Below are 16,689 nucleotides of genomic sequence, written 5' to 3' on the forward strand. Positions count from 1 at the left end.
AATTTACCTACTACCATTACCACAATATTGTCAATAGGATGAAGGTGAAGTCTGGGCTACGGCTGGTGAGCGTGACGGCTGCGAACTCGCGCTGGGCAGTCACTGCGGAGGTGAAGGCCCGTGCCGCTACCGTCACTGCCACCAGGCTGGAGCAGCCGCTGCGAGATGACGACGGACTCGATACGTAAGTCTCTTGATAAGATATTATATGCTAAGTATAATGCGCAAATAGTATAATGCCAAACAGACATACCAAAAAAATGTACTGACACCTGTCAGTACGGATCTAAATATCCATAGTGTGTTAATACAAAATTAGTTACATGTTAGTGTTAGTACTTATTAATGTAATAGGTACAATATCAATTATACTCGGTGTGGAGCTGCAACCACCACCGCAGAAGTAGGGAGCACCCTACCACTCAGAAAACACTCAGCTTACCGTTGGTGCTAAAGCGAGGGCGGGCCAGCGCTGAAGCACTGTGTTTTCTTATGATGGCCGAAAAACCATCAACCGAAGAGTCGCTGAATCCTCAACAGTACCCCGATGCCGTTATTATATTGGACTCGAAGACCGCTGTATGCCTGCGTAGAGCTAATCCACAGGTTGCTCTTATAAAAATAACGCAAATAGTATGGTCGGTAAAGCTTGGTGTGCAAACGCCTGACTGCAAAATCTGACTAAAGCAATCACTTCGAGCTGTCGACGGACTTGACACGTAACGATGTGTCGGATGCTACGAAGATTTTCCCGCAAATGTAGATACGCATTTGCGTGCATTTGCGTGGTAGGTATCTCTCTTATCGTGTGGGTTGTGAGATGGATTACCAACCTCATCAACCCTGATGTCTTTTACTATTGAGCCACTAAACGCCCCTGACATGACTCATGTGATTACTACTAGACTACTGCTTCTGATAGGTATGATCTGGAGAGATATCAAGACGAACGTGAACCTTCTTTAAAAACTTAGTGTCCATTTTCACATTAATACATTATACACTTCTCATCAAAAAAATCGAAACACCTTGCAAGTTTACGTTTTGTCAGGATTATCAGAAAAATGTGTACATTTAGGAATAAATGTTAAATGTCGTTTAATAGTGAGTAATATGAGCTTATCAAATCTTAATGTTAATGTTCTAAATTTAAATGAATTTTTCATAGGTTTCGTATTTTGTTAAATGAGTCATTTTTATTCCGTATGGAGTATAAAGGAAATGGATAAAACAACACACGTAAATGAAAAAAAAAGCTAAAAAACGTTTATTTAATAACTTGTATTCCCTCCCCGAGCTCTAATTACTGCTTCCATACGGTTCTTCATCGATCGGATGAGAGTCACGATCACATGCTGTGGTATATTGTCCCATTCCTCTTGGATTGCATCTTGCAGCTGGCTAAGTGTTTCTGGGGCAGGATCTCTTGCTCGAATTCGTCTCTTTAATTCATCCCACAGATGTTCAATGGGATTCATGTCCGGGCTTCTTGCTGGCCATTCCATATTAGAGATATCGACTTCGTTAAGATAATCTCGTACGACGCCCGCGGTGTGAGCCCTAGCATTGTCGTGCATGAATATGAAGCCGTTGCCAATAAAATGTGCATAGGGCATCACATGAGGCTCGAGACACTCTTCGACGTACCGATGACAGTTTAGTGCAGGCAGACGTGGCCCAGACACGAAAGCAAGCTCTGTCTTACCGTCGGCGCTGATTCCTCCCCAAACCGTCCACGAATCGCCACCATAGCTGACCTTTTCTTCAATGCAGCATTGTGCATAGCGTTCTCCGTCTCTTCTGTAGACCTTGTTCCTTCCGTCGTTACCATACAGCATAATTTTACACTCATCAGAAAAGAGAACTTTGCTCCACTGTAGGTATGACCAATTTAGGTGCTCACGTGCAAAGTTAAGGCGCGCTCTTCGATGGTCTGCAGTTAATTTCGGCCCATTTGCTGGCTTATGCGGTACCAGTCCACGATCCTTCAACCTTCTTCTAATTGTAGAGTCACTTACAGCCACCCTTCGTACAACACGAAGCCGCTGCTGCAGTTGAAAAGCGTTAAGGCGTCGATTTCTTAAAGAAGTTGTTACAATAAATCGATCATCTCGCTCAGAAGTGACCCGATTCCTGCCAGATCCTGAACGGCGCGTGAACAAACCAGTCTCCCGATAACGTTTATAGACTCTATGAACAGATGACAGGCTTAGATGCAGTCCTGCAGCCACAACACGCTGACTAAGGCCAGAATCCAGCAATGCCACAACTTGGGCGCCTTCTGTGGGCGAAGTATCCATACGTTTTAGAAAAAAAACCTTTTTTCAGACGTCCCAAAGTCACAGTATTGAAATAAAAAACAAAAAGTTTAAGGATAGGCGCCAATTTTTAGTTTTTAAACGCTAAATGTACTCCAACCCTAAACACACATTTGTCTCAAAACAGTGATTCATTTCGTTTATAAGATAAACAAATGAAATTCTAATTTTGAATTTAGAATTTTCGCTTATTACTGTAATGGCCAAACTGCCAGCTATACATTTATGTATTTTTTTTCATCGTATGAATTCTTTTTTGTGTTAAATTCGGACAGAAACAATGAAAACGGAAGTGTTTCGATTTTTTTGATGAGAAGGTAGTTACCACCACCACAAAGCTTAGTTCATCTTACGATGTATGTACCTTGTGGTTTTCTCCGGAGCGGAATTTTGCGAACCGGCGAAATTCACTGGTGATTTCCTGATCTCCGGAAAATTCATGATATTTGGTATATTTACAAAATATTATACATGAAACTTATAATGAAATTCAATTACTCGAATGATAATTACTCGCCAATACTACCAAAATCGGGATAACGCTAGGAGATGATGACTACCTATCATCATTTGAAATTCAAATCGTACCATCTGTTCTGGAGTTACGATGACACAGAGCAGCCAGAGACCCTCACACACTCAGACATTGCTGCAAAAGCATTAATACCTATATCACGCCTCTGTGCATCGGGGGTTAAAAATTATAAGTAAAACAATAATATATAACTGTTACATAATAAATATCTCTTTTTAAGTGTAAGTTGAATAATTAATCGGGTTTTCTCCTGTGTTCGTACCGAGTAGTTTTGACCGGTCCTTCGCTTGTGATCCTCCGGAGGTCGTGCTCCGGAGTAAACCACTAGATATACCCTAACTACCCCATTGGGATATAGTCGTGAGCTTAAGTGACAGTTAGGTATAACGCTCTAAGCTGTCAAATTCAAAAATACATTGCTAACTTGCTAGATTGCTAGAGTTGCTATATGATGTAGACCGCCCCAATTTGCTGGTAGGTAAAGTCAACTGTCACTGCGATTAATAACTGGGGCGACTACAGCCTTGACACGTTAAATGTTCTAGCATTAAGCTTCATTTGATGATAGATTGCCAAGACTAAAACCACTGTCACGACCGCCAAATCTGCCGTAATTTAGTTGGTCAATCTTGGGTTTGGCTTATAGCCAAAGATATTTCTTTATAGGTACCTACTTAATATTATGTATAAACAGCGAGACACGATTTTGAGTTTACACGGATTTGGCCCCCTTTTTGTGCGCCTAAATCCAAAATTTAAACACTAAAATGCACCATTAAGTAATATTTATTTATAAAATAATTACGGTATTATCATTTTTGTTATTGTGATAGCCAGCCATTACGGCAAATTTGGGCTGTAATCTAAACGGCTTAGTATACATTATGCCGTGTAATGTCTGACCCGGTCTATGAATTATTTTGTCTAGCTATCGATTTTGTGATATTCGACCTTTGTTACTTAGACAAAACAATCATTATTTATTTTTTACTTTATTTGTACATAGAAACACAAATTATTATTAATGAGACTTGAGAAAGTCATTTAGGAAGAAGATATTTAGATCTTATTTATAAGAAACCTTTAACATTACATAACATAATGTTATGCTAGCGACGTGAAGGGGTAGGCAGTGGTGTGTAGTGCACCCATTCCACGCCAGCCATTGATTTATAATCTGTTACTATGTCGGCAGCTATGTTTAAGTCCCAGGGGGTTGCACATGTGGGCACAAATCCTGGAAACCACGAGATATCAATTTTCTATGTACTAACATGAAAACACCATAGAGACCTTCAACCTACAGTATAGGTAGCCGTAGCACTAAAACAATCAATATTCTGTATCCATAACAACATTTGTTTTTATACGAAACGAATGAAGTTTAAAGCATTGAGTTGAGCGTTATAGTAACATAACATCAAAAGCTTTGAGCTTACTTACACACGTAAATGAAATCCCAAGAATCCAATTGGATCGGATAAGGAACATAGGTATGAGATTTTAATATCAGGTATTATACGGAGAACAGGATAACTAAGCTTAGGAATCTAGCTTAGGAATTCTAAAAGTAAATTGTTTTCGAACAAATTGCAGCGAGCGATAGGAATGAGATTGCATCGCCGACCCCGCGTCTGCGGGCCAGCCGGTGCCGCCGCCGCCGCGTGCCGCCGGTGCGGTGCAGCCGGGTTTAAAGGATTCATTCCATTTCTATTTTCTCAAACCTCGCCTTAGAGGGCTATTCGCGCTCGACACCATTGTTAGTAAGTGGGTCAACTGACCCGGATCCGTCTTGCTGAGATGGGGAATACCAAACCTATTCGTATTGCAAACGCGATAAGCGAGATTGAATCGCCATTGTTACGCAAATACGGACGCTGTGCAATTAGATCGTCGACACTTGCAAATTCTGGAAGCAAATTTGCTCGATTGCAAAGTGAAATCTAGACTGGTATAATAACATATTTCTTATTCATTGTCCTTGTAATGAAATAAAGCGTGGTTTCATTTCCTGGCGGATTTGTTGGCAATTTTGTTGAGGACGGTGCGCTCCGTTCGCGGGCTATAAATCGAGCGCGCCCGCGCTGCTGCCTAATGAAATCCGACGTCACGACTTCTGAACTTATTATTGCTTAGGTAATATCGCTGCTTCCGTTCTGACTTACTGCTACACATACGAATTAAATGCAAATCGTAAGAAAATATATTCAATCACACTATATTTCAGTGTTGTTTTAAAAAATACGAACTAAAAATGTTATTCAAATCCGCAGTTACTTCCTAAGTGCTTTAAATGCTCTTATCGGAAGGATTAACACTCCAGTTTATTTATTTATGTACGTCCAAGCTTGAAACATAGTGGAATTGAGGCTACAATTACACATTTGCGTTTACAATTATATGTTCCTGTAAGTTATTTTAGGTAATGGGATAGGTAATCTACTATACCCTACTTACTTATCTAAAAATATATTCAATTGACCTTGCTCATATCTTGATGGCAACGTATATAGGGCAACTTATTGGTTGCCTGGGATTTGCTCTTTGCTCATCTTTATATTTCTATTAACATCATCAACATCATTAATTTAAGAGCCACGCTCTTGTCGGTGTAGCATTCTCCATGCTACTTTTTTTTGGGAAAAATAGGGCAGTGGTTTCTTTCTTGCCATCCGCCCCGCGGTAATCTGTCTGACGCGAGTGAGATGGCGCCCAGAGTAGTCTATTTCAAGGCGTACTAGGATTGCTGTCCTCCGCCTCTGAATAGTACTGACAGTTACTGTTGCCCTCTAGTCGTATTATACATACTAATAAATTATTTTTATACTAAACCATGCAATCCAATCTACCAGGCAAGAAGAAGAAGGCAGTGGCGCTGGTGGTCCAGGATGGGAAGAAGTGCTTACCTGGCTGGTGGAAGTAGGTGCAGAGGGCGAGGGAGAAGCGGAAGCCTCTGAGGGGGAATCCGGTCGCGGGACGGCGCGCCTCAGCTGGTCAGCCAGAGTGTCTGCAGCCCCGACAACTACGGTCACCACGGAGGAACCACCTCACGAACACAGAGTCAATACTAGGCTGGACATTGAGAAGGATGACATACAAGCCGTGCTGCCTATATCTAAGGTGCGTGAAGAAAGCTCTATTATTTTTATTGTGGGTATGGTAGCAACAGTTAATGATGGAAAGGTTGTGTCCAGGAGTTACGTGGTGTGCTTTGGAACTGTTCTATCTGAAAACCGATGAAAAGCGCTTTCCTGATGATTTAGATTAGATCGATAAAGACCAATTCTGTGAACTGATCGTAGCTCATAAGATCGAAACTGTAGATTTTGTGGCATAGGGGTATGATCCCGACGCAATAGTTGTGTACGTGATTACAAAGGTAATCTACCTAGTTAAATTAAAACAAACCTGAATTGTAGCCGCACCTTCAGGTATTAGGATGTCAATTATGTCGCAAATAAAAAACACGAGGCATTACTCGTGCCGGTGTCAAGTGTCGAAAGCCGCCCCTTGGCAATTGGATAGTTTCCTAGATCAAAGATAAATTCTGATTACTAAATAAAGACAGATCTAAAGGTGACAAAAAACGTTTTCATTTTTCTATTTAACTTATTATGAATTTTAATGAAAAAAACACTGTAATAATAGTACTTTCGTGTTTTGACGTTTAGAAAAAACTGCCCTATAGCGGTACATATCGTATTGTCGCTGCGTTTCCGAACACGTAAATATACTTGCACAATCGCAATCTCAGACACCCACTCGATCCCGCCGGTTATTATCGCCCCGCGTCCGAAATTAACAATTTATTGAGACGTCGATTACGCCGATAATTTAACCGCAAGGTATTTTCTTAGTAATTAATGGAACGAAGGGAGCTCCTTTTATTGCTATAACGATATCTTTATTGAGTTTCAAAGGTTTTATGACTCTGACGCGACCTCGGACTAGCCTATAGCATAGAATAAGGAAGAATACTACGTATAGAACGGCAACTCTCCGCTCCCCTCCAGCGTCTGAGGTAGGTTTACCTTACATCCCTTCGGACATATATTACACATGATTCGTACGGGTGTCACACGTCACACACACAGATGCGCGTGTACATAGTACAAAACGTCTATGTGTGGTGTCTGCGTAAAACGAGGTTGTTTGTATGAAATGTCCGGAGTGTGGCTATAGGTTGGACTGTGAAAAAAATAACGAATAAATTACTCTTGACGGGACGGATTCGAGAACAATGGGCTATCGAGTTGCCTTCAAGGGGCACGTCTAACAAGCTGATTTAAGGGATAAGCTCTCTTTCATCGCGGGATAACGTGGCACAAAGGTTGTTATCGCGGGGTATAGGAGTGATTGTAACAAATCGTCGGGATTAACATCTAATGGTACAATGTTAGCATGAATGAAGTGGCTAATGGGAGTGTTATCGGAGGTAATGGAGGCAGGCGGAGGCTGCGGCCCACGCCATACAATCCCGCGCCTACTCGTCTAAGCGACTAATCTGAATAAGGTCTATAGCAAATTACAGCGCCTCGTTCGTCTTCCATATGAGGCTGTAGCTCTAGCCTTGTAACATAATTGTTGCATACATTGGATTTATAGGTATGCCATAAAATATCATAACAAAAAAATCAGCCAAGTAATATTTTTTCATAATCGTCAAACGGATTTTGAGTTTTCTCTTAATACCTACCTATCTTCATAATCTTACATAACGTTTATTTCCTGCCACATGATCAAATTAATTCTTATTATATAAAAGACTATTAGACACATCTCACTATTTACCAGGAAAACACGAAGGTAATTACATAAGAAATTCGCCTCTCTATCCTGCCCGTGTCACTAATACGGGGTGTTAGTGACTTCGTAACGAATACTAAGGGGGAAGATTCAGACCATGACTCTGAGTTAATATCAAGTGGAATTTTCCGTCGCAAAATTCGTGTTTTTTTTTTAAATTATTTTCAATTCTTTACTTTTGCGATGGAAAATTCCACTTGATATTCACTCAGAATAAGGAGCTGAATCATCCCTCTCAGTATTTGTTACGATGTCACTTACACCCCTTACAAGTACATACTAGTAGAGTAGCCATACAAGTAGGTATGGGTGTTAGTGACACCGTAACGAATACTGAGGGGGATGATTCAGACCATGATTCGGAGTTCATATCAAGTGCAATTTCCTGTCGGAAAATTCATGAAAATTTTAATGTTTTTTTAATTATTTTCAGTTCCCTACTTTTGCGACGGAAAATTCTGCTTGATATCAACTCAGAATCATGGTCTCATCCCTCAAAGTTTTCGTTATGATGTCACTAACACCATGTATTAGTGACACGGGCAGGATAGAGGCGAATTTCTTATGTAATTATCTTCATGTTTTCCTGCTAAATAGTGAGATGTGTCTGATTCAGTCTTTACATAATAAGAATTAATTTGATCATGTGGCAGGAATAACACCCTGTATAAACATCCCGACAAACATTCTGACTCTATCAGACACCATCCAATTAACGCTCATGTTTGGAATAAACGCTCAAATTATCATGAATGAATAAGCCAAGCCAAACAACGATTGTATTGAGCTTCGATTTACATAATGTCTCTGGGTAATATAATGCCTTAATTGACTTACATAACATAGAACTCCAACATGTATACCCGTATCTATGCTGGCTACAGTTTGTTAAGATCGTACGAGTAGATATGACAAATTATTCGACAACTCCTTACAAATTAGAGAGATTAAATAAATAAATAATGAGCATACCCAAAGAAACAAAAACACACAGTACAATTTTGTGAAGTGGCCGTCTGTGTTTCCTAAACTAAATGTCTCAACCTCTCAAATAATAGGCATCTAGTAATAACAGGCATCTACTTTCTAGTTCCGTATTCCGTAGCCTACCTTAGGTTACGTCACATGAGTGTTAGTGAAATCAAAATTAGTACACCTGATATTGTGTCAAAAATTACACACCCCACACCGTCAATGACCATCAAGCGAAATGGTCAAATATATTAGCGATAAAGATATAATTAAAACACATAATAACGGGTTCTTACCGCGTTTAAAAAAGGGATATGAGACTCCCGATATTTTGACACTGTTGCAAGTGCCATGATCACGGGATGATGCGGTAAGAACCCGTTATTATGTGTTAATCATGATAATAACCGCGTAAACTTAAAACAATGTATAAAAATATAAGTTTGTTTTGTTCCTGAAACAAACCCAAGGAACGCTACATTGGTCCAGACGCTTAACCACTACACCAATGTGGTCATCTTAATAGAGTTACGGCATAATATTTATAAAGTAATTAGTTTATGTGGTATGAACTTTGAGTCATTAACTAGTGCCCCGAGCTGTATGTGTCGAGGTCGGACAGAACAGGTACGTATTTAGGGGAGAGTCAGGGGGTTTGTCTTGAGAAACGCCGCCGATGATAATAATTGGTGAATAAAGGCTATTTTTGTTTCACGTGTATTCTATTTCGACTGTACGTACTCTTTGGTCGTATCACAGCTAAAGTTGCAACTCGGTAGGTACGTCACTATCAATGACATTTTTATAGCACCTCGTTCCACTCATACCGCCAGCGCCAGGTGCGATATAGGTCTAGGCGAAACTTTAACGATAAAAAACTTAGTGTTCTGAAACATTGTCAGTAAAACGTACATACATAATACCAAAAGTGTAATTACAATTTGCATAGCATTATAATTCTTGAGACATATTATTATGTATGTTTTTATAAATGTTTTAATAACGGTGACTTCAACTTTGCATGTAAGCGAAAGGATACGTTTCTTACGGTACCAACTAAATCCACACAACTAAACACACTTGGATGGTTCTATAAGTTTGCTTACGTAAAGGTACCGCGAAACTGGTGAAATGCTGATTTCCCGAGAGATAGGTATATCCTTCCTCCTTGTAAAGTCTTACAAGCGTGTTCACGGGACCTTTGAATTTGCGAGCTGATTTATCACAGGTTTGAGAGTGATATGTTCTGTTGAGTTATGTTGGATGAGCTACTTTGTTGTTAGCTCGTTATTTCAGCACGAAATACCTAAAGTGTTGTAGAGTTAGGCATCGTAACCAAACCACCCATTAGTGTACAAATAGCTACTACATAATTATATTGAGAGCCCAATAATTAGTAGAGAGATATTTCGTATGGGAATAATATAGCTGAACTAGTTTATTCTAACGTAATTTGATGGTACCGCGAATATTGTTTCCCAGGAGACATAGAAATGTTTAACAGCCAGACCACAAGGGCTCATTAACCGCTACTAGTTCCGGATCTGAACTATTAAACTTAGAACAACACTAGTCGTCGACTGACGGATAAACGCCCCCTCCTGTACTCGAGATGATTAAAGTAATTAAACTACAGTGAATGATGAAGTGATCTGTTGAACCGCATTATTGTTCGCCTGCAATTAGTTTGCTATCTTAAGCTGTCATCTGTTACAATGCTCTTTGTTTTCTCTACTACGCTCTTGAGCTGCTAATTAGATAGCGACACTATAACATTCTGTTTAATGAAATACACGCATTTACAAAGGGCTGTTCTCATAACTTCTCATATTATGAACACAATACAATCCACACCACCTAGGCTCGAGTAAGTGGTTCTTAATTTATTTTTAGCGTGCTTACTGATGAATAAATAAAAGCCCAAGGTTTTAGTTAGGGGTTGTTACTTTGTGTATGTGTCTCGTTTCGTTGCGTGGTTATTATAAAACTGAGTTACCGAAAACCGATGAAAACTAAAAATCTAGGGGTGAAATACTAGATCCATTGTTTTTTATCCTTAGTTTAAAATAATCCCACAGTATTAGAATCATACTAAATAAATAATTCGTACATTCGCAATGAAATATTGAATTAAAATGTTCGACGAAAGACCGAAAACAAAAATTAATCAATTTGATGTCTCATAAATTGTAATGAACATTCATAATGAAACAGATAATTCATCTTCTTGGTTGAATACCTTGATTGTGTTATTTATTTATTTATTTATTTATTTAGGTACACATACAGCAATACATATTAAACTTTTACAGACAACATTATAAATAGAAAGAAATACTTGGTATATATGTTTGCCAATTACATGCGTACACAGCATTCACCGTAAATGGAAACAAACAAACTATATGTGTATGTGTTGTGTTTATTGATTTGCAAAATTTTATTACAAAATTTTACTCCTACTGAGACAATAATTTTTAATGAGTAATTTAATCAATTAGGCAATTTGTATAGTCAGTCAAGTATACCCACACCTCACCGAGCTTTCTGTTAGTCCAACGGGATAGGTGGTCAGCCATATCGCCGTCTATAATGGAGCAAAGATGGAGCACGTTATTATAAATAAAAACAGGGACGGTTTATTCCGTAATCCGAAAGTTATTAGATATCACGTTTTAATATGGGAAGGCAAGGTGACTTGGAGCATGCTCCCGCCAATACTGCACTGCGGATTGGTTGAGAAACTTTTCAGACAGGCACATTGCTTTACAATGGTTTCCGTCAACGCGCGATTTCTATTTTTTTAACTTTCTTAATGTAGAATAAATCTCACTTTATTACCAAACAGGCAACCTTGGTTAATCAAGTTTCTAACGTCTGGTCCTTTGTTTATTTTTATTACTATGCCAGGCAGATACTGAGTGCTGAGGGCTCTCACTCGGATTTTCATTGTTTGTGTTTATTATTCAAGCCGCTGGGTTGGCTACTAGCTCAAACATCTCCACCAACCTGTAGTGATAGAGTATGCTTCATACCAATCCATCATTCCGATTGACTGAAGGGGGGGTTTGTGTCTAGCGCCTGGTTTTGTGTCTAGATGCCTGTGTTGTATAAGTGGGGGTTTTTCTGTTTTGTGTGGTCTAATATCACAGTTGAATAATGAACGTAATTGTGTTGTATACAGAACTGGGAGGTGCTGAACACGGCGGTGCTGACGGGGCGACAGGTGTCGCAGGCGATGAAGGTGCTGATCGTGTCGCAGGCGGGCCAGGTGGCCGATGTCACGCTGCAGAGCTCCTGCCACTCCGAGGACGAGAGCGTGCTCAAGGTGGGGAAACTAGCGGATAAAACTAATGGGAACATTCTGGAGCTAGGACCCAGGAATTTCTATGAAACGCTCTGCTGAATTCTGTGTGAACGGGTGCAAACAAAACTCGGAACTTTTTAAAAGACCTGCCTCTGACGCTCGCAATAACGCACCTGTGAGTGGAAACTTAATGCGTCAAAACTAACCAACCTTAGAATGATTCATTTAAATATGGGTGTTTTAAATTCTTCTGTGAGCAGGAGGTGCTACTCGTTGGTTGCTGGGTAATTAAGTAGTAAATTAATCACTTGAACCATTTCAATCGAATTCCCTTTACACCTAGCAAGCTCTATTGCTATTTCATGTCCACCCGCATGCGCACCCCATTTACGTTGTAAGTAGTTTGGGTAACTTTCTAAATATAACTCACCTTTGTTACCTTTCAACATAGAATGAACAATAACTTGAAGTGTATTTCTTCAAGAGCCCTTTCGTAAGGTCGCTAAACTAAGCAACTGTAACAGAACACCCGTGATAACGATGTTGAATGTCAAAAGCAACAAGAGAGAACCTTATATTTTGTTCTTGAATTACGCTCACGATTTATTTAAATATTTATCTATCGTATTAAGTTAATTATTATTAAGTTCTTTTTAATATTATGGCTCACATTGTATATATATATTATATATATAATATATATATATATATATATATATATATATATATATATATATATATATATATATATATATATATATATATATATATATATAGACTCCCGATATTTGAACACTGTTGCAAGTACCACAATCACGAGATAACTGGTACTCGCAACATTTTAACGCGGTAATAACTCGATATTATGTTTTTGAATTTTGGTAATAAACGCGTAAACCTAGAACAACGAAGAAAAAGAAGACTAAATACTAATGAACACCTATATTGCTCAGGTGTCATCATCGTGCAGTTCAGTGTACGTGGACGGGTCCGAGATCCGCGGCTCGTCTAACGCGTCGGTGATCGTCAAGTATGGCACGTACACGGGTCTAGCTCGCTTCACCGTCTGGATGCCCGAGTACCCGCTCGAAGTTGACGTCGACGACAGTCGCCTTTCGCAAATCAAAGGTCAGTTATTCACATCACCACAGGCTTAACAACCTCCGTGGTCCAGTGGTTGAGCGTTGGGCTCACGATCCGGAGGTCCCGAGTTCGATTCCCGGTGGGAATATATCACAAAAATTACTTTGTGGTCCCTAGTTTGGTTAGGACATTACTGGCTGATCACCAGATTGTCCGAAAGCAAGAAGATCCGTGCTTCAAAAGGCACGTTAAGCCGTTGGTCCCGGTTACTACTTACTGATGTAAGTAAGTAGTCGTTACATGAACCATTGCAGGGGTCTTTGGCGGCTATAATAATAGCAACCCTGACACCAGGATTGATGAGGTTGGTACTCCACCTCACAACCCACACGATAGAAGAAGACCACATGCCTTATGCGTCTGTTTCAGACGATTTGTGACACCATTGTCGCGAAGTGATAAACTTTGCAAGCCAATTCTGAAGCAGCATTGTACCGCTCAATCGACAGGAGAAGTCTCAGACAGGCTTGATGTTGTTTAATTCTCCTAATCAATGAGGTTATCAGATTTACAAGTGAAACATACCTGTGAACATAGGATTTGCGTGGTAGTTGCCGTTTTATATTTTTCCACTCCGATCTTTGTATATACTTCACAGTTTCTAAGAAACTGCCTGAAGCTCAAGCTGCTCATCGTTTATTCATCGCATTGCAAGAAATGATTAAGAAAATAATGTCGATAAGAGAAAAATCTTGTTACCTAGATTTTGTTCCTTAATTAATTAAATTTTATAATTATTTATAAATTTATACGATTTTGCTTTTTTGCGTAGGCATAGGATTAAAACCTTTTTCATTATTTTTAGGATAGGATATAATTTATTTGCCCAGTAAATTTCCTCTTAGAATATTATTACTTACTTATTAAAAATTTGTAATTTTACTGGAGAGTATAAAACACGTGTATGTATACTATATATCCAGGTTGGAGGGTATCTGACGATGCAAGTTCCAAGGACCGGATGAAGCGGTCGCTGTCTGCGCGAGGTTGGGGCGGAGCGCGGCCTGACAACACCAACTCATTGACGGACCAGCGCTCCTGTAGGATGCGGTACCAGCAGAGCAATGTTGAGGTAATACACCTTTGACCAGACTTTTTCTTAATTTAAAATTATATAACAAACCTAGTACATTATATTCCACAACTGGGTAAAGACCTCGTCTCAATCAGTCCAGGGAGTATGAAGCATACTTTATCAGACTGCTTCATTGCGAGGGGTCCCCCCACGGGGTTGATGAGCACAACCCACACGATAGAAGAAGACAATATTTTGGGTTAGGGCTCAAGCCGCGCTATTATGGTTTCTGCGGCAAATCTACAATAAGTCACGTCAAAAAAAAAAGCTATTATGGTCCATATGGTCTCATATCCATATTTACAAAATAAAAACTTTAGTGCTGATTATTGGGAATCTAAAACTGAACGATCATGAGCAAAATTTATGCTTTACCGTGTTAAGAAAAAACACTCCTGGCTTGTTCCCTTCTATTATTTGTCTCACGACAACAAAGACTTATTTTCGTCCCCCGAAAACTGCTGACAATAACGGCAGCCAGAAGAAACAAATGATAAGATTCTTGGACAAGCGACAAAGTTAGGTCAACTCGTCGTATTATGCCATGTCATCTGTAATGACCTCGTGGGCGAACTCATAATGAAGGCTGAAGTTGCCGAGAGAAAGTCTTCGCGGAAAACTCCCATTGGTATTCCTGTTTGCGAAGAGAAAAGCTAATGAATTTGCGGATAAATTATTGCCTCTTGCCTAATTAATTTTCAAAGGAATTCGCAACTAAACCCATTTGTCCGACTTAGAAATGGGAAGGTTAAACTCCTGCAATAATTATAATTGCTTCACATTGTTTGAGTGCATTTAATTTCAAAGATTTTATCTTGGAAAATTATTACTTCTGACGACGTGGTTCGTTTTAAAATTGTGGCGTGGTTATTGTAGACGCAAAAAGCAGTGTTTGACTGAACAAAGCCAAAATAATGCTAACATTTCTTCTTATTTGCTGCAAAAATGTTATAAATACTTTAAAAATAGGTACTGTAGATAAGTTAATGTAAAAAACAGCTTACTTTCCATTTTCCTCCAAAAATCTTGACGTTTCATAGAAAAAAACCTCGTTTTACACAGACGCTACATATTGACGTTATCGTATACGCGCATCTGTGTGTGTGACCTCTGACGTCATACGATTGTAGACTGAGGGGGTGAGGTAAACCTAGCTTAGCCGCTGGTGAAGAGCGGAGAGTTGCCGTTCTATACGTATTATTATATGCCTATACTCTCGCTAAAACAATAAACAACTGGATATTCTCCACAGGTATTCGCCCGTTTCTTGGCGAAGGACCACGACTCAGGGCGCGTGTCGTATTTCGTGTCGCGTCGCACGTGGCTCAAGGTGACAGAACTAGTGTTGTCCCTGATGCGCGTGGCAGACCCCCGCATAGCCTCGCTGCGAGGCAAAGTGCTGCAAGGACGCACGCCGGGTCGAACCGAGGTGCAAGTTCTTTCGCCTATTACCGGTAAGCATTGATACATGACCCTTTAATTTGTCTTATTGGGTATTGAATATGTTGTTTTTTACAGTTTCATAATATCGTTTTGCCTTCAAAATCGTGGCATAGAACAAATGGGGAATTAGCATTCATTAATAACTCAGTGTGTTACTTATCATGTTTAGTAGACACAATTGTAATGTTGTTATTGATCAAACTAAACTTATTTTATCCTTTTGTTATTTTTACACGAATTTCCACATTCACAAACAGATTAAAGGGGAAATAGAACTTTTGGATTTTACATCCTCTTACGACGAAAAAGCCCTAAACTTCTTAAAACTTACCTATTCCCAAACAGGAGACCTACTCTAAAACCGGAATCCTTGAGAAACTTACTCTAGAGGTTTCCCATTGAGGGTTTCAACGAGTTTATAATTTGTTTGACGCAGATTCACCATACCGTCTAAGTTTCTTTTTTATTATGGCTTCTTCTTAAAAAAGTTCATGCATAAATGATGTGTCCGTATTATTTGGACTTTTCTTTATTACCAACACTCAAAACATACTTAAAAAATCACGCAGAGAAAGCCCAATTTTGTCCAATTATCCTTTATTTCCTTTTTGTTTTTTCCTCGCACGCCGTATCACCGAGCACATTCAAATTTTTCTTTTTTTCTTTTTATTTTCCTGCTAGGTGCGCGTTTGACGACATACTTTGGCACAGGTCGGGTGATCGGACTACGGGAAGTGCGGGTGATGAACGACAAAGTGTCCATATCCCGTCTGTTGGTGAGAGTCATCTCTGGATTGCAACTGAACATCTCACCGGACACTGCCATTGAGAATGGATACGTGTCTGAAACTACCGTCACTAGAAGATTGACTGCACAATATCAGGTTAGTAAAATACAGTGTTAATGCAATCATTTGTAATGTGCATATCAGTTTCCCTAACGATAAAGTAAACCATAGCTTACAAAAACATTTTTTTTAATAGATAACTATTAGATATATTAATGATGAAATGTCCATCTATATTTAGAGCTTACTTCAGTTGATCTGCTGATTATAATGATTAAAAAAATATTAATAATTAGGATCTG

General features: G+C 39.3%; 1 protein-coding gene across 4 annotated transcripts in view; it reads left to right on the forward strand.

The window, feature by feature from the left end:
• Positions 1-16,689, forward strand: part of LOC126367516 (transmembrane protein 132E) — a 75,711-nt gene that overhangs the window by 47,964 nt on the left and 11,058 nt on the right. For 2 of the 4 annotated variants that reach the window (XM_050011057.1, XM_050011056.1), the window contains exons 3-9: positions 38-184; positions 5,706-5,973; positions 11,816-11,959; positions 12,892-13,066; positions 14,005-14,153; positions 15,409-15,610; positions 16,281-16,483. In XM_050011057.1, coding sequence (XP_049867014.1) covers positions 38-184; positions 5,706-5,973; positions 11,816-11,959; positions 12,892-13,066; positions 14,005-14,153; positions 15,409-15,610; positions 16,281-16,483 — 1,288 coding nt within the window. The remainder of the gene's footprint in view (positions 1-37; positions 185-5,705; positions 5,974-11,815; positions 11,960-12,891; positions 13,067-14,004; positions 14,154-15,408; positions 15,611-16,280; positions 16,484-16,689) is intronic. The other 2 variants (XM_050011059.1, XM_050011058.1) reach the window with 1 other exon arrangement.

Source organism: Pectinophora gossypiella, chromosome 6, assembly GCF_024362695.1.
Source record: "Pectinophora gossypiella chromosome 6, ilPecGoss1.1, whole genome shotgun sequence".
NCBI classification, from domain to species: Eukaryota; Metazoa; Arthropoda; class Insecta; order Lepidoptera; family Gelechiidae; genus Pectinophora; species Pectinophora gossypiella.